The sequence below is a fragment of the Tachypleus tridentatus genome, chromosome 5 (assembly GCF_004210375.1).
Source record: "Tachypleus tridentatus isolate NWPU-2018 chromosome 5, ASM421037v1, whole genome shotgun sequence".
Lineage (NCBI taxonomy): Eukaryota > Metazoa > Arthropoda > Merostomata > Xiphosura > Limulidae > Tachypleus > Tachypleus tridentatus.
Genome location: NC_134829.1, coordinates 15932375 through 15958319, shown reverse-complemented (window position 1 = coordinate 15958319; position 25945 = coordinate 15932375). Strand labels below are relative to the sequence as shown.

At 33.3% G+C, this 25945-nt stretch overlaps 1 protein-coding gene across 3 annotated transcripts in view; it reads right to left on the bottom strand.

Annotated features, from left to right (window-relative positions):
* The window catches only part of LOC143250597 (pleckstrin homology domain-containing family G member 7-like), a 187858-nt gene that overhangs the window by 57036 nt on the left and 104877 nt on the right, over window positions 1-25945 (bottom strand). The window contains exons 1-2 of one of the 3 annotated variants that reach the window (XM_076501403.1): window positions 11462-12216; window positions 4405-4515 (exon numbers count right to left, since the gene is read on the bottom strand). In XM_076501403.1, the coding sequence (XP_076357518.1) occupies window positions 4405-4470 (66 nt within the window). In that variant the 5' untranslated portion in view covers window positions 4471-4515; window positions 11462-12216. Of the gene's footprint in view, window positions 1-4404; window positions 4516-11461; window positions 12260-17784; window positions 17844-25945 lie in introns of those variants that run through there. The other 2 variants (XM_076501402.1, XM_076501404.1) reach the window with 2 other exon arrangements.

Sequence of the window (25945 nt, the reverse complement as noted above, 5' to 3'; positions counted from 1 at the left end):
ACCAAACATGTTCGTCTTTTCTGTTGTAGAGACATTTTAATGTGGCGTTCAAGCTACTTTTCCATTAGTCTAGTATGCTAAATTCGGGACGGCTTGCGCAGTTAGCCGTCGAGTAGCTTTGTGCGAAATTCCAAAACAAACATGATTGTTCGTAACTTTTATTTGCCACTTAACAGTAACTTTATCACAACAACAGTATTAGTGCTTTTTGTTTGTTGGTTCATTATGGTTGCCATGACTAACGTTTGCCTTAATAGGATCTTGTTCACGTGATACGTCTTCATGACTCTCCTAAAAGCTTTCACAACATGACCTAGAAAGTCTTGTCGTTGCTTGTTAGTTAATCATAAAGAGCTTTGACACCGCCTGAGATTATGCACCTGTTGGAACATCTCTATCTATTCATCCAAAGCCGAAATAGATTGACTTACGAAGTTCTCTTCAATGTACTATCTACAGTTGTCTCTCTTCAATACTCAACATTCAACCTTCGATCCAGAAATGGTATTATACTTGGGTTTTAAAAGCATTCTATTACCAATGAACTAAATAATATATTTTTCTGAATCAGTTTTTAACATGGATCCTTTCTATTGGGAATTTATTTGGCCGAAGTAAGAATACTTCGTTGAGATAATGTAAAGTTTATGAAAGGTTGAACCCATTTCAATTTCATTATTCTTACCCTATAAACAACATGACCAACTTGTGATCTGAACTACAAATACAGCATAGTAAGTTGAAGACAGTGCTACATCATGACATTATGTCCCCGATATGTTGAACTATAAAGAACATTAGAATAAGTTTCCTGTGTTCATTATGTCCAACTACTGACAGATCCATTATTATGGTTCACGACAATGAGCTCAGAAAAGTGTCAGATCTAACGATCTCTCTTTCTTCTGTTTAAACTGAGTTACTTCCATGACAACAACTTTTCTGCTAAGATTTACTCTTGGAAATAATGTCTTCTCATCGTCATGGTTTGGTGCTAAAGTAGGTGGGAAATTTTCTTCTACTAGAGATATTTATATAGTTATCGTAATGTATTGTACATATTTTATATCCAGGGTACTTTATAAGGTTGTGGAGGGTCCATTAGGTTCGTGCGCTATCACAGTGTATTTAAATCAACATTCTGATTGTCGGATAATTAAAATAACTATTTCTTAGATCGTAGTGATTACTTTTCTATCTCTGAAACTAATTTTTTTAAGTAGTGATATAATGTTTCAATAGGTATCATTCGAGTCACACTAAATATAACTAATTAAGAGTTCCAGAATACTTTAAGAAAAAGAACTATTAATACGCAAGACAGTCAGTAATGGCAAACAGATATTCATTATACTGAGAGGAAGTCACTTTCTGCATTTCAAAGGAAGTGGAGGAGTGTAGGTCGGTAAATGTAATTTGTTTTTCACATAGGAATCTTTTGATACGTACTAAGATGTACTTTTGATACGTACTAAGATGTAGTTTTGATACGTACTAAGATGTACTTTTGATACGTACTAAGATGTACTTTTGATACGTACTAAGATGTACTTTTGATACGTACTAAGATGTACTTTTGATAGTACTAAGATGTACTTTTGATACGTACTAAGATGTACTTTTGATACGTACTAAGATGTACTTTGATACTAAGATGTACTTTTGATACGTACTAAGATGTACTTTGATACGTACTAAGATGTACTTTTGATACGTACTAAGATGTACTTTCTCGGCGTGTTGTCAGGTAACAAACAGACAAAGTACTTGACAAATAAAAATAACGGATACAAGACTATCATTAAGGACTACAAATAAAATAAATCAGAACTAACGCACATAAATTTCTAAAAGAAAATCTTCCCTCTCAATCCGACTTGAACACTTCATCTCATAAATGGATAAAGGTTAAAGGTAAGCCAGAATTCCAGCTAACTAATATTGCTACGTTGGGGGTAATTTTCCCAGCTGGTCGATTAGATCTCTTCATTGAATCTAGATTTACTTACTTCTCTTGACTGGGCTTGTTAATACGTAGCCCAGCATTACGGAAAAAGCACACCCATAGTTTTTCATGAATCAAACAAACCTACAATTAGTGATGTTTAGCCTAAACAAATCTTTCTTACGAATTATCATTCATAAATGTAATTTCACAAAACTGTTAGCCTAAGTCAGGAAACAACAAACCTCGGTTCTTTAAATAAATGTTTCTAACACTAACGTGTGATTTACTAAATTGAACATAATTAAACATTTTGAATAAATAAATCTTAATTTCTTGTTATCTTGATTACATTAACGAGAACTTAATTTAGACGAAGTATAGAATAAGCCATGAAATACACACTCATGAACTAAATTAAAGGTTTATTTGCTGCTAGACTAGCTAATTAATTAAGTTGTCATTATTAGAAGCCCTAATGATATAACCAACAAACATTCGTCATTATACAGGATAGAACCAACAAATTGTCAGTATTACTTACTCAAGTGACAGAAACGAAAATAACTCTTATCATTACCTAGCATAACAATACAACCAACAAAGTCTTGTCATTACATATCTCACAAAATAGCCAGACTGGCATTTAGTTATTATAGTAATGCAACCAGCAAACTGCCACCATTACATTGTCTGGCATTACGACTAAAAACATTTCATCGTTACATACTTAGTTAACATAACCAATTAGTTATGGTCATTAAAAATTTCAATGATACAATCCAATACCCACCAGTATCACATACTGTAACAGCAAAATTAGCAAACTGTAACCAGTATGCATCCTGATGATACAAAAAACAAGCTCTTACCATTGTATCCACTGACGATACACCCAATAAGGTGTAATGACTGCTTGCATTGACAATATAACTACCAAACCAATATCGTTACATACACATGAAGTACAAAAAGTATCCATGTAAAACACATGAAGTACAAAAAGTATCCATGTAAAACACATGAAGTAGAAAAGTATACATCGTAAAACACATGAAGTAGAAAAATATACATCGTTAAATACCCATGCAATATAATTAACAAGCCATTACATACACTGATAGTACATCCAACAAACTGTTGTCTTAGCATTGTATATAGCATTGTACTACAACTAACAAACAATTGCATTATATACAGTAACAAACAAGAAAAACACTATATTCATTGGCTATTATAATTACACACAATAGATTGTCATCATTAAATTATGTTGAGATACAAAAAACATAACATGTTCTGGTGAAAAAAAAAGAAATTATTTTTATTAGCTACTATAGCAACATAACTATCAAATGTTTATCATTATGTAACCTGGAGATACAACCAGGAAGACGTCATCCTTACATTTCGTGATGATATAACCAACAATCTATTATTATTAAGCTATACAGTAATACAGTCAACAAACTGGCATCATGGAATAAATTTTTAACAAACACTATCACTAAATATGAACACTAGAACCAACAAAGTGCTGCCGTTACAATAGAACCAACAAAGTGCTGCCGTTACAATCTGTAGGGATACAAAAATAAAAAGCCAACATCAAATACTCTAGTGATACAATTACAGATTATCACAATTAAACACTACGGCAATAAAATGAACAAACCGTCATCATTAAATACTCTGATGATACAACTAATAAATTTATTAAGCACTGTAGTGATACATTTAATGATATGTCGCCACTAAATACCCTGCCTCTAAAATGAACAAACTGTCATCAATACATACTTAGACCATAAAACAAACAAACTACCAATACTACCTACCCCAGTAAAAGAATCGGTAAAATTTAACATTAGATGTCCTTGCGATAAAACAACAAACTACCACCATTAAAACTAAAAACAAACTGTCCCTGTTACATCATAATTAGATTCCTCGTCAAGAGAGCCATCCCGTACCTTTAGTCTTAATTATCCACTTAACTAGATTAGTCAACAAACCTGTAACATGTACTTTCTTGTGATAAAGAACCCTGTAATGTCTAACAAATACTGTACAGAAAGCGAAAGTGATATTTTCCATTGGCATGTCGGATGATATCCAAAAAGTAGCATTACCTATTTGAAAGTGGCCACCAATCACATGAGCAGTGTCTTTATCTTGAGAAGAATGGCTTTGAGTTTATTAGTATATAAGTATATAAAGTAATGTTTCTCCACATCAGAACAGCTTCAAGAACTTTGAAGATCCAACTTACTTTAGAGATATTTGAAATAAATTACAACTTGATTCGGCTTAAATTCATCTTCATACTTAACTTATAGCTTAAAACTAGAAATCTAAATTTTAACTTTTAAGAACTTAACATCAAACTTTTCCTCGGTAAAGGTGCCACATTTGTCTTTAACGTTGGATATTTTTGATTTAATTAAAGAATATGTTACTTTCTGCATCTTGCGTCGAGTTTGGGCCAAACTCAGATGTAGTAGTTTTTCGGATCCGAAAAGCATTTCCTGGCATGCCTCTAGTTATCATGCGGTTCCTGTTCAGTCATGCTAAGGAAAATCAGTAAAACTGAGAACACAATGATGATTTCTACACAATTTGTATTCTATAATTAGCTGTTATTTTAACACGAAAAAACACATTAACGAACTTCAAACACTAGTAGTGCGACATGTTGTGGCATGAAATATTGAGTATTTACCATAGGTATCTCTTCATACGTACGAATAACACATACCATCGAAATTTGAAAACACATCTAGCACTGTATGAGTGTACCAACAATTTATAATACTGATACAAACTCATAACTTTGACACTACATAGGCAGCTCAAAATGAACATTATAGAATAGCTAAAAGTTCCAATACCTTGCCAAAACTCTAACCTTAACTGTCATAGCGCAATTGCTCCAGTATTATAAAAAATGTAGTAACTTAGCCAGGATGTTCCTAGTTTGCAATTACACTACCTAATTATTCAAGTTCTGCTATTATAAAGAACTGCAAAAATATAATCAGCGTCACCTATAGGGTGTTTTTCTAACCGTAAAATATAAACAAAACACACCACCGTTTTTTTTTCTTTTTCCTACCAGGTTGCAGATTCAAACCCCTTTACACCAAATATGCTCGTCCATAGGAGCGTTATAAGGTGACTGTCAATCCACTATTCGTTAGTAGAAGAGTAGCCCAAGAGTTGTGGTTGGATGATGATGACTAGCTATCTTATCTCTAATCTTATACTGATAAATTAGGTATTACTAGTGATAATATCCCTCGTGTAGCTTTCCGCGAAATTCAAAAACCAAACAATTAAGCAAATATTCTTACCATTGTATATATTTTGTGGTTCGAAAAGACAGAATATACAAAGGTTTTCAAGTGAGTAAAAGGTTTTATACAGATATATCAGAAAGTATTTTTGTTCATTAAACGCAAAGAAAAAAAATCAGCAGCCATTATGATCTGTACTACGATAGGGACATTGAAGTACTCCAACGATATCTGTATTACGATAAAGACATTGAAGTACTCCAACGATATCTGTATTACGATAAAGACATTGAAGTACTCCAACGATATCTGTATTACGATAAAGACATTGAAGTACTCCAACGATATCTGTATTACGATAGGGACATTGAAGTACTCCAACGATATCTGTATTACGATAGAGACATTGAAGTACTCCAACGATATCTGTATTACGATAGGGACATTGAAGTACTGCAACTGTATCTGTATTACGATAGGGGCATTGAAGTACTCCAACGATATCTGTATTACGATAGGGACATTGAAGTACTGCAACGATAACTGTATTACGATAGGGACATTGAAATACTACAACGATATCTGTATTACGATAGGAACATTGAAGTACTCCAACGATAATATGAGAAGAACGTTTTTAAACAATTAAAAAGAAACTGTGAATCTATCTAACGTCTATATAGTATTATAGGTAAAGTAAAAAATAACATTTCTACTTCAAACGCTGAAAAGAAATGTTGTTGCACTTTTACATGCTATCAAATGAGGACGCCATCACATATTCTCAGCAGTTAAAGAACCTGGCACGAAAGTGAAAATTGATGTATCCAAGAAAGTTCAACCGGAAGTTGGATCGTCAGAGCTAAAAATTACTTCTTTTTTTGAAGTTAAAATATCAAACGTCTACAAAAATCAATTAGTACAACTGTCTACTTGACTTAAGGTATCTTATGAATATGTCTTGAAAAGAATATAAATATAAGTGAAGAAAATATTTTGTTCTTCCACCGAATTTACTCTTAACGATAAACAACGAAGTGAATGTAACACGAAGCGGAATTAGATGAATTAATAGTTTGTTGTGTTTAAGCACAAAGCAACACAATGGGCTATCTGTTCTCTGCCCACCAGACGTATCTAAACTCAGTTGTAAGTGATACCCTTTTAGACCAGTGTTAGTTATAAATAACAAATACCTGTAATACCCTGTAAGACCAGTGTTAATAATAAAGAAATAACTGTAATACCCTGTAAGACCAGTGTTAGTAATAAACAAATCATTGTAATACCCTATAAGACCAGTGTTAGTAATAAACAAATCATTGTAATACCCTATAAGACCAGTGTTAGTGATAAACAAATCATTGTAATACCCTATAAGACCAGTGTTAGTTATAAATAACAAATAACTGTAATACCCTGTAAGACCAGTGTTAATAATAAACAAATAACTGTAATATCCCATAGGAACAGTGTTAATTATAATAAAAAATAAGTGTAATATTTTGTAAGACCAGTGTTAATAATAAATAAATGATTACATACCAACTAAGTATGCTCTATAGTATATCTTATTGTGATATAATATCACATAAGTCACCGACCTACAAAGAGTTTTTATTACATCTGGTGACAACAGTAGTATCCTGCAAGCAGGGAATACTCTACAAAACAGATTTCTCTTTCTTAACGTTCACAGAACTGCTAATGCTAATTAATGTTAGCTGATGTACACTACTTCCATCTCCCCTCTGCATAACGCATATTGAAAATGTTTCATCGTTTGTTTAAGTCATTATCTAGAATGGCTTCATAGAATACACTGAAATTGTTTGCAAATAGAACAAAAAACTTTCTCACACTGCGATTCTCTATTTCCACACAGCCTGGCGAGCAAATTCATTTGTATTTTATTTACCATGTTTGTAGTACTAAATGTTCATTATATTTACCATGTTTGTAGTACTAAATGTTCAGTATATTTACCATGCTTGTAGTACTAAATGTTCATTATATTTACCATGCTTGTAGTACTAAATGTTCATTATATTTACCACGCTTGTAGTACTAAATGTTCATTATATTTACCATGCTTGTAGTACTAAATGTTCATTACATAAATGAAAAATAATGGACTGTTGCAGAAAAATCAATATAGAAAAAATGGTAACACTAACAAGATACGTATAAGAAACTAAGTCTGTAAAAGTTGTCATTATACGGAAAGCTTTGAAACATAAAACAACAAAAATAGTAGAGACATCTTAGATAAAATAGTGTAAAAATAAACTTCTTTCTCTGAAAAATCTAATAAATATATATTAGTAAATCATGACTTGTGTCAAGTTACGACAAGCAGCTCCAGCTGAATGGGTCGGCGGTAAGTCTGAATGCATATAATATTAAAAACTGGGCACCGCACAGATAACCTATGGTTTTGCTTATATTCTACAACATACACGCAAATAGCTCAAACTGATTTCTGAAGGAATCCTAACAAAACGAAGAAGCAGGGCAAGAAAAGGAAACAAGCTGGCAGAAGCCTTAAAATAGCAGGTCGTAAGACTTCAGTTCCATGTCAATACAATGAGCCCAAGTCATTAGATAGAAACTTGTAAGGCCTGGCATGGCCTAGCGCGTTAAGGCGTGCGCTTCGTAACCTGAGGGTCGCGGGTTCGCGTCCGAGTCGCGCCAAACATGCTCGCCCTCCCAGCCGTGGGGGCGTTATAATGTGACGGTCAATCCCACTATTCGTTGGTAAAAGAGTAGCCCAAGAGTTTGCGGTGGGTGGTGATGACTAGCTGCCTTCCCTCTAGTCTTACACTGCTAAATTAGGGACGGCTAGCACAGATAGCCCTCGAGTAGCTTTGTGCGAAATTCAAAACACAAACAAACAAACAAAACAAAACTTGTAAAGATTGCGCGTGTACAAAGTCACCGAAGCCCGTCTAGTGATCATAACGTAATTAAACCTAAGAAATAGACAAACAAAGCTTATTAACTTGTTATGCGTCATTGACAGTAGTGGGAACATAAACAAACATGTACAGAGTCTTAGAAAGAAAACGACGAGCAGTTCGCCAAATTAGTGTAACAGCAACGGCTGATGAAGTCAGTGTTTTACTGGCAACGATGCTGACAGAAGTGGAGGGGGAAAAGAATGTAAAAAAAACAGAATAAAAATAATATGAGAGAGAGAGAGTGTGTGTGGAATGTGGGTAACAAAGAGGAAAGTATTAAGAAGGGCAAAATATGGAGGATCTCAAAAGATGAAGCGAAAAGAATGTGATAAAATAAGGTGTGGAATGTGGAAAGGTGATATATTAACATAAGTGACAGGATAGAATAAAATGATAAATAAGGATATACAGAATTAATAGTAATAAGTGAAACTGTGGGATGGAAAAATATGATATAAGTAAGAACAAGCCGAGTAGTAAAGGTAAACATGTTAAATATAACAGTAAAGAAAACTGAGTAGCTATTATATATTGTACTTGATAGAAGATCATAGAAATAGTATAAAGATGAGAGAATTATTGTATATAAAGTAACATGAAGAAATAAATGGTACAAAAAGAAAAAGGGTGGTTGGGCTACAAATAAGAGAACGTGAGAGAGGAAAAACTAGAATCACAGGGCAATATAAAAATACTTTACATTCAGATTGAATAGCACTAGTATGCATGTGGAAACGTTTTTCCTGCTGATTTCGTTTTAAGACCTGATTACAGTTAAATTGGTGGCCCTGAAATTGGAAATGACCTCTTTTTCTCTCCATCAGGTCTGAGTATTTTACAAATTACTTTTAAAAAATTCGCTAGTATAGTAAATTTCCATCGTACCTGAATGCATGATGACTGATTACCTCTGCTACAAACACGTTAGAATATATGATTAAAAGATGAAAAAATAGAGGCGCGTATTTCTAAATGAAACAATCTACAAAGAAACATATCGACAGTATATGGTATACTACTATATGACTTTATCTGCGCTTTCTACGATCCATTATACCACTATACTTATTGAAGTTAAATTTCCAAATTCAATCTGAACAAAAACAAAACAAACTAGCTATTGCTAAAAGTATAATTAATACGAAAGTATAATTATTATTAAAATATAATTAATATATTGAAAATATGAATATAGTATAATTAATTATAAAAACAAATGAAATTTGTAATTTCGTTTTCCGGCTGATCTTGGAAAATCTGACATGACACTAAAAACTAAAGTCATTTTCAGATTCAATGTACTTTTTTCCTACACAAACAACTGTTACTTTCAAGTCAGCAAAAACTATATAGAGCAGTGTAATTTAAAGTATTTATATCAGTCAATATACCACTGGAAAATAGCAAAAGTAACCTTAAGTCGATACAGTTTTCTACTTCTAATGACTTACTTACTAGATACAGCTAGACATTACAACATTCTAGTAAGTCTAGTAGATATAGAGTAAAGATTGTTTGTTTGTTTTTGAATTTCGCGAAAAGCTACTCGAGGGCTATCTGCGCTGGCCGTCCCTAATTTAGTAGTGTAAGAATAGAGGAATGGCAGCTAGTCATCACCGCCCACAGCCAACTCTTAGGCTACTCTTTTACCAACAAATAGTGGGATTGACCGTTACATTATAACGCCCCCACGGCTGAAAATGCGAGCATGTTTAATGCGACGGGGATGCGAATCCGCGACCCTCAGATTACGAGTCGCACGCCTTAATCCACCTAGCCATGCCGGACCGTTAGAGTAAAGAATATATTAATTTGTCACAAAAGCGTTCGAAGAATCGATTTCGTTGAAAAACGTTTTATTTGCTATGCTGAATTATAGAAACGAATTTAGTGTTATTTTTCACCAACTCTAAACTTGTGTAAAATTATGTATTTATCCATTCATCTCTTTTTTTTTTTAGCGTAGGAAAATATTTTTTAAACGCAAGGCAGTGAACTTTAAGTTTCAAACATGAACTTCAGTTTGTTATTCTCATGCACGTATGATTATATTCCAAACACGATTAACTTTTCTAATCAAGAAAGATATCCATCCCATTGTGTAGCTTTGGGCTTAATTCCAAACAGAACTTCGCTAATCGAAAAACTTAACCTAAACTAAATTAATTTTCCGTGTACTTTTAGCTTCCTAACTTATTTTCATATCTTTCCTAGACCAGTAGGTATAAGATAGTTTCATTTACTGAGCTGAAATTGTTTCTTTCTTGTGTGTTGCAGTTTGAAGTGGAAACAGCTATTAAACATTTACTTCGTTTCAACGTATTTTCCAGCCCCTAATTTTTTCCAGACGTTACACCAAATTAAGTTTTCTCATAAAGTATATCACAGCTTCATTTTGTGTTTCTTTAACAAATATCATACTGTCAGAGGAAAGCTGATATTGCTCGAGTTTTGAGGTTGAAGGTCAAAACTATGTAACTTAGAATTGGAACTGTGACGCCATTAAAATAAAAGTGAGTCCTATTAAACAGACAAGGCATTGTTAATTAGACTCAACAGCCATTACTGACTATTTAAACTAAAACACAAGTTTATTCTGAAAAACATGTGACTAATAACTGGCAAGAATACACTAAGATATTATTTGAAAACGTGATGAACATTTCCTCGGCTAATGTTTTAAGGATATTTGTCTACGATCCCTCGTAACTTTGATACAAATAAGTTGTAAATAAAGGAGATTAATATACTACGAAACGAGAAAAATATTATATTAACGAAATTTATGGCTCAGTGGCTTAGAATGTTTCTATTTCAGATTTACAGTATCATAAATCAATGTCAAGAGTTTTAATACAAATACTTCATTCACATGTAATGGTTTGAGAGTAGTTTTTAGGCCTATTTGCATTGCATAAACAATGCCTAATATTTGACGCATAATATATATATATATCTGAACTACATTATAATAAATGATTTAAAATTTATCAAAAACTATTAAATTTTACAGAATATAAAATAGGGTTCATTTTTCAAAACAAGCAGCTGAGGATAGACTTAAGAGTGAAAAACATCCGTGTTTAGTTCAACAACTTAGGTCTAACCCTTATGTTGAATTAAAGTACGGAATAATGCTTTTGATATACGCTTTTATTAATACAGGTGAGTTGAACTTACTATCTCGTTAACATATTAATGATTTTTTTACTCAATATTTTTAAGTTAGCAGTCTTTAAATATTTAAATTATAAACTTACCTTAATAGTTTTTAAGTGAAGCTTATGGGGTAAAGATATCATTCTAACCAAATACTCATCTCCCGCATAAAAACTCCAGTTGTTTGTCGAGATTATCTTGTAGTGAATTCAATATTCACTACGAAGCTGACAAATATAATAAACGTTTAAAATGAACTTTTATGTGCTTAATGCGATGCCCCACACTCATATTAGCGCAGTCGTTAATACACTTCATGTTGGTTCCGTCAGTATTAACACATAATTAATTTGTTACTACAGACTTTTAATATCTTCACTGGTATAGTTGAGTAGTCAAGAGCATAAAATCCATCAATCGATTAAAGATTACCATGGAGTAGAGAATTTCTAACAGTCATTTAATAATTGTTAGTGGATATTCATCATCCAATCTGGGAATCAGTTAAATGATATTTGACACATAAAACCTGAACGTCTGTTTTAAATTTACATTCACCACTTGAATATCCAGCTAACTCTTCAGAAATAGACTTTTAACTGTCACGTTGCTTGTTATCCACAAGTTCTTGCGTTCACTAGCTTCAAAAATTTACCTTTCTTAAGACAATTCACTCGTAAAAACAAATTAACAAATATACAAAGGTTTTCATTATAAAATTCAGTTTTTTTTTGGCTTTGTGCTATCATACTCTAGCACATTTAAGCCCCAGCATCTGTATGACGCAGGAAAGGATCCTCAAGTTTAGGCGCTGAATACAGAGACATCCGAGCCCGACGACACCATTCAGATCTTTATTGCTCTTCGGCTTCCCGCTAGAGGGCCTACAATCGACGAGAAGCAACAGCTACAATGAAGCTGTGAGAAAATAACGCAAGAACGAAAAAATAAAATTCCTAAACACAGAATAGTATATTCAATTTAAATGTAATTTTTTGGAATACGCTTGGAATTACAAGCTTCTTATTTCGGTGTCGTAGCAAATATTTTTGAAACCTTGTGTTCAAGCTATGATAAATTATCTTAAACTGAGCCCTAAGATTCATTAGGCTACATACTGAAAAATCATTACAACTCTCACCGCCAAAGAAACGACAGGCAAACAGGTGAGCGGAACAGCTTACTGTCCTTAAATAAGACTCATTAAAGAAGTCATTACCACAACTAACTAAAACAGACATTAACAGAATACCAGTATAAAATTGATTTCGACAACTTTAGGGCTTATCGTATTAGTTGGGCAGACTATAGAGCGCATTACCAACTAAAAACATATACATATCAAAGTCAAGAGGTTACACTAATGATCTCTACTGATAATTTGACGCCACTCCTAATAGGATTTACAACATTAAAATCCGGGGCTCGATTCCCATAGCGCTTAGTTGGCTTTGTTGCACAACAATCAAGCTTTTTATAATTCATATAAGAGAGCATAGATCAAGATTGTGATAATTTAAATTCATTGCTTAGTTTGTTTGGTCTGTTTTGAATTTCATGCAAAGGTACATGACAGTTAACTGCGCGAGTCGTCTGTAATTTAAGAATGGTAGACTAAAGACAATGCAGTTAGTCAGCACTGTCTATCGCCAACTCTTGGGCTATTCTTTTTATCAACGAACAATGGGAGTGACCATCACATTATCAATGGATTCGAGTTCGCGACCCGCAGATTGTGAACGGAGCACCTAATTACCAGGTCATTCCAGGCCACAATTTCGTTGTTGGGAAACTGCCAAAACAACCATACTGCTAAAGTCTAGAATTTTCAGCTGATCATTAGTAACAGATATATGTTTGGCACACATTAATACATTATAAATTTTCATCCCAGTTCTTTGTTGTAAACTAACATATTATTTTTAACCTTAGTATTTGATATAAAGCGATACATTATTAATTTTCATGTTTATAATCTGATATAAACTAACACATTATCTTTAACCTTGATGTCTGATACATGCTTATAAATCATTCATTTTTTAAATTTGTGATATTTCTAATACGTTAGTTTTAACCTTCGTGTTTGGTACACGCTATTCCTGTATATAATTACAACTGCAGTTGTTTAACCGACCAAAACTTCGATCGAATATTCGTATTATATATATATGGAACTGCTACGAACAGAGATAATGTTTTATCAGAAAGGAAAATGCCATTAAATTTAATATACCTTCCTTCTTTGTGTATTACTGTTACTTGAGAATTTTAGTGATGTCACTTGCTTAAAAGAGACGGGCAATTTATCAAGTGACAAACAAACGGTGACATCTGTAGCTTTGATATAAAAGCTAAAAAGAGGAAGCTTAGATGTGTTATTGTTTCTTCTACGGTAGAAACTCACAAGTTCAGTACAACAACGCTTAGTATCTCAAGCGTTTCAACCAAACTCGATGGATATCAAAAATAGCAACACTACGTCTCTCTAAGATGACTTAGACACATGCATTATGATCTCATCTCTTCGAGGTCTTCCAACTAGAAAGTACAAGCCGTTGAAGAGCTCTCCCTACTTCTTGTAGGAATGCAAATACAGTAAGGGCCTTCCAATGTAGTGTATCAATACCAAATTATTATTGATTGATGAGAAAAATCATAAAGCTTTTATATATCACACACATTAGTGAAACATTCGTTATCACATAAAACCATGTGTTTAATGTTCATGTAGTCAGTACGTTTTGTTGTACCCTTTAAAATATTATTCTACACAAACGTTCTAAAAACTTTGTTCTCGAATGATAATAACAAATTTTGTACTATAGCTGCCAAGCTACAACTCATTAACATAATATATACAATACACATTAGAACATCTGGGCAAAAACCTTTCAAACACAATTAAAAGTTATTGAAATTTATATGAGTTTATTATCGTTTTTTTATTATAGCTGTATAATGAAAATACGATGTTTTAAAGCAATGAACATTGATGTATCAGTTTTAACCTAATCTAGCAAAGATTTTAGGTTTGAGACCAATTTATTAGGTTCCAAATATTACTAATTATTCTATCACACAGTTGGAATTCTATTTTAACTGTGCTCATACTATAAGCGAGACAGTCAGCTCGAAATTCTACTAATTATTCTACCACAGAGGCAAAATTCTATCGTAAACTAGATCGTGTTATAAGTGAGACAGTCATTTCTAAATGTTATTAATGATTCTTTCACACAGATGGAATTATTTCGAAAATACGATCATGATATAAGCGATACTTCTACTAATGGTGCTATCACAGGCAGAATTCCATCGTATTCGTATCATAAGCAAAACATAATCAAAAGGCAGTAGTCATAAATTTTAGTTTTAAATTGAAATGTTCAATTATACCAGATACTTATTAAACAATCTGTTGATTATAGCAAAGTTTATTGTATTCCTCTGAGACACTAACTAGAAAATTCTAGTTGAAACTACGCCAAACAGTCTTTGTACGGGCTACCGCAAGTGGAATAGGCCTGGTTTTGTTCGTCAACTTGTTCTTGTCCAGTGTTAGCGATGAAGACAGTCTAAATGAATAACAAGAGGCGATCGAATGGTGAACTAGGTTACACTTTTCTTTCTCGTCAAATTTCGGAAACTTGTGATGAGAAAAACAATATATCATCAAGTTTTGCAGTACATGATAAATTCATAGGATATAAAATATAATATTGCAGTTGCTTCTTATTTTCCGTGACATAAAATTGCAAGGAAATACTTTAATCTTATCTGATCTTTACTGTACAAGTAAACACACAAGATCTTCATTAGTCCTTCTCAGTTATTACTTGTGACTTATCTCATTCAACAACACTGTGAAGGTTCAAACATTTCGTTAAATTATTTAAATAAAAGCATCTATTTTTTAAAAAACAAAAGAAATAAAAATGAAAGCCAAGCAGTTAAAAGTTAGTTACTTGTTTATTCTATACACGTTACTTCCGTTCACACATCAATCAATAATGATAAAGTTTGATGTTTGATATTGACGCTAGATGGTTGACTATGCAAAAAACAACAAATCTGAGACAAGCGTGAAATCTGTGAAATCTGACTACTGGTGGTTAGAATGTTTTGTAAATAATTGAGATCAATGAATTTCTGAAAATGAACTCATTAAAAAATGTAATTTTATAAAGCAACGTGATAAACCAGGGACACGAAAAGTCTGGACAAGAGGTGTTTAAACATTTTAAGTTATATTTAATTTCATCTTTATTATTGTTACCATGTAAATTTTGAGAGACAATACTCAAATAATAAATATCATCTAACTCAATTTATATTTAATTCCAAAATAAAACATCTGTGTTCCACAATCTTGCTTTGTTACATGTTCGAAAAATGTGATTTTTGGTTATTTATATCATTTTAAAAACAAATTCGCTTTGTGTATTGCCCTTAAACTTTCAAGTTTTATTTATCTACTACTCTACATTACCTGAATTTATTTTGTGTCGGTTTAATCCCATGCACATGGGAGTGTTTTGAGACTTGTCCCAAACGCAGTATCTGCGGTGAGGTATAAAAGACAGGGATTTTGGTGTTACTTTTGTACCCTACCTGTTGGTGACGTGTTTACAACTCTGTAAATATTTTAGACATCATGTTAGGTTCTACTAACGCAGGTTTGAGAAATCAGATGGTTGCCTACGACAACGCTGGGTTGAAACAAGGCGATGTTGCGAGACAACTTGGTGTATCGAGGCAGACCATCAACAGAGTTCTCAGAAGAAGAGCTACAACCGGAAGTGTGAGATCCAGCAGAACCACGGGCCGTCCACGTGCCACTACAGCACGCGATGATCGCCGGATCCTTACCATCGCTCGTCGAATCAGTATGATGTCCTCCAGTCGATTGCTTCTGAGTTACGTGAGCAACAACTGATCCAGATTTCAAGTCACACGGTTATTCGACGGTTGGTGCAAGCTGGATACAGAGCAAGGCGGAGGGGAGGGTCAAGAAACCTAAACTGACAGCTAGACATCGCAACAACAGGCTGCAGTGGGCTCAGCGATACTGTAATCTGATGATCGCACACTGGAATCATGTAGTTTTTGCTGACAAATCCAAATTTCTGCTCTACCCCACTGATGGACGAATACAAGTGCGCAGGCTTCCTGTGGAACAGCTAACTGATGAAAATATTCACGTCTGGGGTACATTATGTTCTGCAGCTGTTAACCAGTTGGTCATTCTGGATCAAAATGTCACTGGTGCTATGCATCAGAATTTCCTGGATCGCCACTTACTGCCATTTTCCCAGGGTATTTTCCAGGACAATTTACGGCTGCAGCAGGACGATGACCCCGCTCATAATGTTCGCAATGTGCAAGATTTCTTGTAACAATGTGGTGTGTTGGTCCTTGATCAACTACCTGTAAGCCCAGATACCAACCCGACAGAGCATCTTTAGGATGAACTTGGTCGTGGAATAGGAACGACCCCTCTACAACCCTGCAGCAGTTACGCCAAGCACTTACTGAAGAGTGAAACAAAATTCCAAATCAACGACTCGTAACGTTAGTTGAGAGTATGCCACGCTGCCTAGCGGAAATCATTGCAGCGCGCAATGTTTATAAACATTATTCGTTTTGTATTTTAAATAAACATTGTTAATACAAAGATCAGAGTCTCTGTTATATAAATATATATATATATATATATATATCAATAAGTTCCTCGCCACTATGAATTATTTCGCTAATATCTGTTACATCTCAGCCGCCATGATATTGTACGACAAGCCTCGTCAACGCAATATATGGCAGATTGTAGTAGGGTTGACATATTATAACATATTTTTATTTGCTTTCAGTATTAGTTGATCTATATTGCAAGTTGACTATGGTAGAGCAGAACCTTAGTAATGATTTCAAGTAAAAGCCATCGCTAGTGAGAACATTAAACTGTCTATTTCTAAATATTATAAAGCATATCAAAATCAAGGTAACACATTCAGGATTGTTTTTTTACAATAAGACATTCTTGATGTGGAATTTGAGGTTTCTGATATTTTTAAATGCCGCTTCTGATACAAGTAAATAAACCTTAGAATATAAGAAGACTAAATTTTACACATTGGAACTTTTCAAGCTAAAATGAACATTGTTTAAACTGAATACTAATAAAAACATTGATTACAATACGTGCTATTAAATGTGTTTGTTCAGGAAACTTCTAAACTGACACTATCCTTCTACAACTTCATTTTTCTTTAACCCAGTTAAATAAAACAATAAAAACAGATCTGACTGGAATAACAATTAAAGGTGAATACATTTTAGTTGACATTTTCTTAATCTGCTGCTTTATCTGCCACTTTATAACAAGTTGAAACTTATATTAACGATTGGAGCTAGAAAGACTCACCTGGCCTTGTAGATTAGGTGATGGTAAATTCAGATAGCTAGCATCTTTGCTGCCAGGCCCTGCAGAAACGCAAAATTAATAGATAAGTCAAGGATGACACCAAACAAAAAACAAATTACATACTACTAGAGGCGTCTCTAGGTGCTTAAAAGATTCGGAGCTCATGTTAATAAGCGAAGAGATGTTCGGCCTTTCATTATGATATTTATATTGATTTTATAGTCTAATTTTTCAAAACATTAACTATGGATTTGGGATACTGTCAAATACAATTTGGATACGGGCCCCGTGCACCATTACCTAGTGACACCTCTGTATACTACGTTTTTATTCATTACGTTTTGGGTTTATTCTATATGAACATTATTACTGTGCTTGGCATCATTATACTGTCAATGTAATCTACCATAATGTCTTTGAACCAACTTAGTCTGGAGTTTCCATTGAACGATGGAAACCCTAAAAATCAACCAAAGCTAAAAATGTGTCAATCACTGTAACATATTCTCCTCCTTCATTTCCGCTTAAATTATTATTAAAACCAACAAAAGCCAAATAAGGAGAGAAAAATATTGTTATTATTGTACAGTTATAAATCGAGATTGCTATCAAACTCAGGATGGTGTGTCCTGTTTCAATAACATGAGATATATATAAAGTATAAAACTATGATGAAAGAGTTATGTATGTATTGCTGTGTATTTATTTAAGGGTAAAGCCGTAGTGGGCTATATCCATCGTAGGGAAACCAACCTCGGCTTTAAACGTTATATATCTATAGACTTACCGCTGTCTCACCTGGAAACGTGATTGAAAATAATTCATAAATTTAAATTGTACTTCACTTCGTTCTAAAATTTAAAAAAGAACACATTATTGTACTGGAAAAACATTATGATAAATCAAAACAGTATATTTTTTTCTCAACTCATCGAATGAGAAGACAAATAGTTCAGAATAAACAGCTTAGGTTTATAAAATATAACTGTACACATAATTTGTGTTTATTTTCAGATAGTCGTCTGAAGGTATGAAATTATTCTAACTAAAATCAATTTACACTGTTTAAATACAGATGCCCCTTAGTTCGGACTCACAATACTAGAAACCGAGTTTCGATACCCATGGTGAACAGATCACAGATTGCCCATTGTGTCGCTTTTTGATTGATTATAAACAAAAAAACAAACCCCAGATAATTAATACTTATTAATTATATTTACATATAAAGTTCCCAAAGGGCATTTTGCAATTTATACTACATGTTTCAAGCATATACTTCTCATAACCAGCTGCCTGTTCCTTGGGATTCATGGAATTAGATAGATTAATTTGGCCTCTATTATTATTTAAGCACACACACATACATAAACATATATATGTGCTACATAATACACGTGATTATGGCTATTTTTTGATAACTGTCACATACTTTCTAGTTAACAAGTGGGAACTTCACTTGCTAATTTGGGACCATATATGTATAGTTACAATATTAATGTTAATTTATAAAACCTTAACAGCATATATATTAAGACCCAGATAATATTTGATAAATCTGTTACGAAATATCTTACGAAAGTGGCAGGTTGAAAAATTATTTATATAATGATGCGATATGAGAAGCCAAAAAAACAAACCCTAATACAGTTAAGCGAGAACTGTTGTTTCGTCCTGATTTAAATAACAAATCGTAGTCGCTCCGATAACCAGGCGACCGCATGCTATCACTTTCTTCACTCATTGTATTTGGTTTCCCAGACAAAACGTGGTGAACATTAAAACATAACCCATGTTACATTAAAACATAACCCATGTTACATTAAAGATATCCATATATGATGATCAAAATATGTAAAAGTAAATAAAACCACTTCTGACCATTGGAAATATAAATATTTTATAAAACTACAATAGTTTTACTAAAATTAACTTTCATCCTCATAGTGTTAGCAAATTGCTGTAAATCTAAAAAGATCTGAAGAAATCGTAAAAACAAAAAATTAAACGTTTAATATTAGCTATTAATTATTTTAATTTAATTTTAAGTTTCTAAAAATAAATCATCTTTAATAAAAAGAGCTGTTATTAGCCCTAATATTTACTTCCGTTATTTATTTCTTAGTTTCTCAAAAGAAAAATACTATTATGCTATTAGTTTAAACTGTATTTTTCCATAACTCAAAATAAACCATATTCTAAACCACATATCCAAGATAGGTAAGGATTTCAGTTAACTGATACCACATATACAATCTTAACAAAGGCTTTAATACACTGGACTAAATAAGTCTGATTAGATCCAGAGATTTCTACACTAACACGTATTTTACACACTGAATTAATCAAGCCAGAAATAAACTCACAAATCCTGTTTAAATGGGCACTTTAATTAACCGGACCAACCAACTCTGATTCAAACCAGTGACAGTTACCAACGTAACCAAGTCAAGTTAAAGCCCACGTGGAGTATCTTCAATACGTGTTTTAATAAACTATAAGTGAATCAAGTTCGTTTACAATCCACGTGCACTATCTCCATATCATTCTTAATAAGCCAGGTTCAAATCCATGAGTAACGTCTCAACATGAGCTAACCACAGCGTATTTGAAAACATTATCTTCCAAACACTTTGATAAACTGAACTAGCCTACACTGAATTAAAATTATTTCAATAAATATTAATATGTCAGGTTTAAACATAACCATTCTTTCATAACAGATGTTTAATAAACTGATGCAATCCAGAATTAAAAGCATGTGTCCTGTCTTGATAGATTCTTTAATAACTAAAATTACCAAGGAAAAATTAGATCATACTGTCACCATTTTGACAGGTTGCTTTCGTAAGCTGATTTAGCAAAATCAGATTCAAACGGAAATTCAGAAATATTTTAATAAACTGATCTAAGCCAGACTTAAAACTTAATGTACTATTTTAACAGATGTGTTTATGAAGCTATCCAATTCAGATTTAAAATCATGTGTTCTGTATTAACAGGTGCTTTAATAAACTAAATTAATCTCTTGAGGTTTAAATTTGCATATAATATCAGAGGAGTTTGGATAAACTGAACTGATAAAAGACATTGAAAAATGCTTGTACCATATTGAAACTTGCTTTAATATATTTAGTTTACCAAACCAGATTCAAACCCAAGTGTGCGATCTTAGCAGAGAAGCTGATGAGCCTTGTTCACATTCACACAGCATTTGAAGCTCTGAGTCTGCTCTAAAAGTAACGGTTAATACCTTCGTCTAGATGGTAGTTTGAAGTTGTGGTTGACTTGCAACCTTTTCTCTGATAAGAAGTTCAAAAATAATAACTATGGTACAGATTCTTACTACTTTTGCCATAAATTCAACTACTAACTAATTTAGATTCCAACCCACATATTGTATTAGCAGGTGTTTTAATAAATTGAGCAACTAAATAAGACTAAAGCCAACATGCAAGAGTTTAATACATAATTTAATATACTGAGCTAAACTTCACGAATGTGCTATAATAAACTGAAAAATTAAATCATTTTGAATTCTCATTAATATCTTAAAAGTAAGTTATTTAACTGGGATAATCTGATGAAATTAGAAGCTACTGGTACTGTCTGAACAAGGGCTTAAAAATCTAAAAAAAAAAACATATCTCAAGCAGCTAGTGAAAGAAATAGGTAGTCATGCTATACTATGAAATACATGTTGGTCATGTCGCATGATGCAGCGTCTACAAACTTCTCTAAGATCAGACTGTTGAAACGAGCAAGCTCTGAAAAACGGTTGCCCTCTACACCTGGTGGTATTATGGAAAGTATTTGGTGATGAGTGATGTGCTTAAGACTTGACAACCTTGCTAGGAAGCCTTTTCTAATGAAAACTACACTGCAAATTTATTTTCAAAATGCACACTCATCAGTTAGAGCATGACTGGATGAGGCGACTTGAGCTGTAACTGCGTGATGAGGCGCAAAATGCAAGTTATTTGTTTGTTTGTTTTTGAATTTCGCACAAAGCTACTCGAGGGCTATCTGTGCTAGCCGTCCCTAATTTAGCAGTGTAACACTAGAGGGAAAGCAGCTAGTCATCACCACCCGCCGCCAACTCTTGGGCTACTCTTTTACCAACGAATAGTGGGATTGATCGTCACATTATAACGCCCCCACGGATGAAAGGGCGAGCATGTTTGGTGCGACGGAGATGCGTACCCGCGACCCTCAGATTACGAGTCGCACGCCTTAACACGCTTGGCCATGCCGGGCCACAAGTTATTCAAACTACATACTATTTTCCTTGGTGCTTTGTTTTAATGAACGATACAAACAAGATCAAATCAACAAGTTATTTAATAAAACAAACGAAATAAGTCACATTCGAAAGTAAGCACTTTCTTAAACTAGTGCATTAACAATCTTAGTCAATAGAAATTTAAGCTTGCATATGCTGAATTAGAGTCGTTTTAGTAAACAAAATCGCATTTTCATTACAATCTTATCACATGATTAAACAAGCTCAGATAACAAAATAAAATTCACAAATACAAATACTATCTAAGAATTTGTTTTAATAAACTGAAATTTGTCAAATTTGAACACAAATTCAATAACTTAATGTAATATATTTTTAATAAGCAATGCATAGCAGGTAAAATTCAAAACCTTATATAGGGTTTAACCAATTTAACTGTGTATTTATTTTAATATCGGTGTTTGTTTTAGTTAAATATATATTTAAAAACGCATGTAACTTATACTGTTAATGTGTATTGCGAAATTCTCGCCTATTTACTAAATCTTTAGAAGATTTTCGCATGTGAGAATCAACAATGTACATACCAGTATTGTTGCGTTAGCTGAAGTTTCTAGAAAATCATCTCTCAGGCTTATAAAATTAACCGATACAACGCACCAAGAAACGACTACACATGGTTGGTTTGCTACAGTTTGTATACTGTAAACCTCGGAAGCTATAACTGTGATTAACGTTTATCAATTGGGAAATTGCAGATACTTAATCAGGGACGTTTATATATTTTGAATATTATAAACCGATTAACTTCAGAAAATTAAATTCAAATGTTAGTATTAGAGGTTTATTTTGATCGATGGTTCTGTACATATCGGTAACAGTTTCCACAAACTAAGATAATTATGCGTAATTGAGAAATTCAAACGTTGTGCAAGTGATGACCTCAAGACTCACTTGGATGAAAAGAAAGTTAAAACACTATAGGAAGCAGATTCTCTTACTAATGATTACGTTTTAACACACAAAACCTCTTTTCATAAAAAAAACTTTCTACCATTTCGACAAAAAGTTGTTCACTTCAGTAAAATTTAGAATTATGTTAAAAAGTCCAGCTTCTCTAGTTCAATATTTTATTACAGACGAGATAATATTTCATCAAAATAATCAAGGCTTTCTGCCATTTCTGTAAGAAATCTGATTATGATTGCAGATTGCTGGCTTTTGAAAAAATAGAAAAATAAGGAAGCAACACCCAATGGTTTCGGGTACACATATGGACGTACTTTTACCAGATCACCTGTTGTTGTTCATTTAGTTTGGTTTGTTTTGAATTTCGCACAAAGCTACACCAGGGCTATCTGCACTAGCCGTCCCTGATTTAGCAGTGTAAGACTAGAGGGAAGGCAGCTAGTCATCACCACACACCACCAACTCTTGGGCTACTCTTTTACCAACGAATAATGGAATTAAAGGACACATTATAATGTCCCCACGGCTAAAAGAGCGAGCATGTTTGGTGTGATGTGGATTCGAATCCGCAACCTTCAGATTACGAGTCGAGTGCCTTAACCATCCGGCCATCCCGCGGCTGTTCATTCAGCCACTGATACAAGGGTCTGTTGATTCTGTATATTTGACATGCTAGTCCCATAATCGTGCGTATTCTACGTGATACTGGGACAGCTCAATCATTGTTGTTAGAGGGTATATTGCCTTTATATTTGAATTCTGTCATTGATAAATTTTTATTTGTTCAGTGTATTGAGGGTGAATTTATTAATGCTCCTCTTTATAACATTTATTTAGCATCAGACCGAGTTGCTGGAATAGGACCACTGCGAGTTACGAGTGTGTCATTATTGTTGAGAAACGATTGTTGTCTAACCCAAAATGGTTAGTAAACCGATCACTGTTTCATCAAAAGCTGATGTTGTTGAGGAGAATCCAGAGTGTTTCCCTCATGTGCTGTGACTGGAGTTCAGGTTAAGAAATTAAGCCCAAAACGAGTGATTGACACTTATTCGGAAGAAGACGTTCTAGATTTTATGTCTGAGTGTTTGTGTTTGGAAAAGGAAAAAAAAAAAAAAAAGATAACACACAGTGTGTTTGTGTACACATATGGACGTGTTTTCACTACATTACCCGATGTTGTTGATTTGACCACTGATATAAAGGCTAATGTAGTTAGGAAGGAATATGGATTTTTTGTGTCTGTTGGTTCTGTGTCTTGACACATGACACTTCTTATTCCATACCAAAAAACTTTCTGTATATAAATAGTTATTTGTAATAACCTGTTATTATAAATCGCAGTGTTGTTTGTATTTGTGTCATTAGGTATTATAATTTATCTCGAACGAGATATATTATATTTATTATATTACCTCTTACGGTTTCAAATTTGAACTTAAATGTAAATTTAATGTTGATATTATCAAGTTTATGATATTTGTCAACAAGGTTGACACACACAATTTTCATTCTTAACACAGACATATTTTAATATACAAACAATAATACAATTGATAATAACAATTATTGCAAATAATTATTTAGATACAAGAGTTTTACAAGCTTACAAACAATACCGAGTATTTTATTTGCAATGAACTAAATTTTCGATTGATCATTCACGGTGAGCGAAATAATTCTATGTTGATACACGGATATGCTTTACTTGACTGAAAGCAAACTAGCGTCTTCACACAAACTTTTTTATCGACAAATAAATCTAATTTCCTATTAGAAATACTAACGTCCGTAGTTAATTCACTGAAGTTAAACGATTTGTGATGTTCAAAATCTTTCAACGTTCCTGGTCAAATGTCTGTAGTTTCGTGATTGATAAGGGTTTACCAAAGTTATATCTTCCGAAATTTATAGTATACTAACTTTAGCAAATCAACAATATTAAACAGTCTCTCGGCGTGTAGATTTATAAACTGCAGGTAAGGTTCTCGAAATAATACTGGCAGTTACTCGTATTATATACACACATCGTACATTGTTGATTCTTACACAAGCAGATAAAGGTAACGCTATAGTCATAATAAACACGAATGAATACATCCTAAAAATGAATAACATCCTATCAGACACGAACAAATATAAACCAATACAAACAAATCCAACAAAGACACACGAGACGCAACTGAACAAATTACTACTACAAATGAAAAAAGCCAACACAATTTCACAAACACTTTATTCCTACCTACGTAAAACCGATCACGCACACCACAAATATACGGCATCCCCAAACCTCATAAACCATATTGTCCATTACGACCAATAATGTCCACATATGAATCGTTTAATTACAATCTTGGTAAATACATAGCATGGGCATTCTCCAAATATGTAACATCAGCCAGCTCATTCATCAAAGACTCTTTTAATTTCAAGTCTAATCTAAATCAACTTAATCATAAAGCCTTAATGGCCAGTTTCGATGTTATATCCCTCTTTACAGAAGTTCCAACCACTGAAGCAGGTAAGATAGCCTTAGAACTCTATATCCGAGACCCTAACCCAACTATAGACATTCCCAGTAACCAATTAGCAACCCTCATAGAATTCACCACGATAAAGACAAACTTCATGTTCAACAACCAAAACTATATACACACAAATGGCCTAAGCATGGGCAACCCAGTATTACCAGTTCTAGCCAATATTTTTATGACACAAGTTGAAACACAAGCAATTAACACAGCATTACATTCACCACTATACTGGTACAGATATGTAGATGACACGGTTGTGGGATTCAAATCTACAGAACACATACTTAATTTTTTCAATCATATTAACTCTATACATCCCAACATTAACTTCACATGTGAACAGGAAAAAAGCAATCAAATATCATTTCTTAACCTCAAAATTACAAGAACTGACACACAATTCAAAACAGAA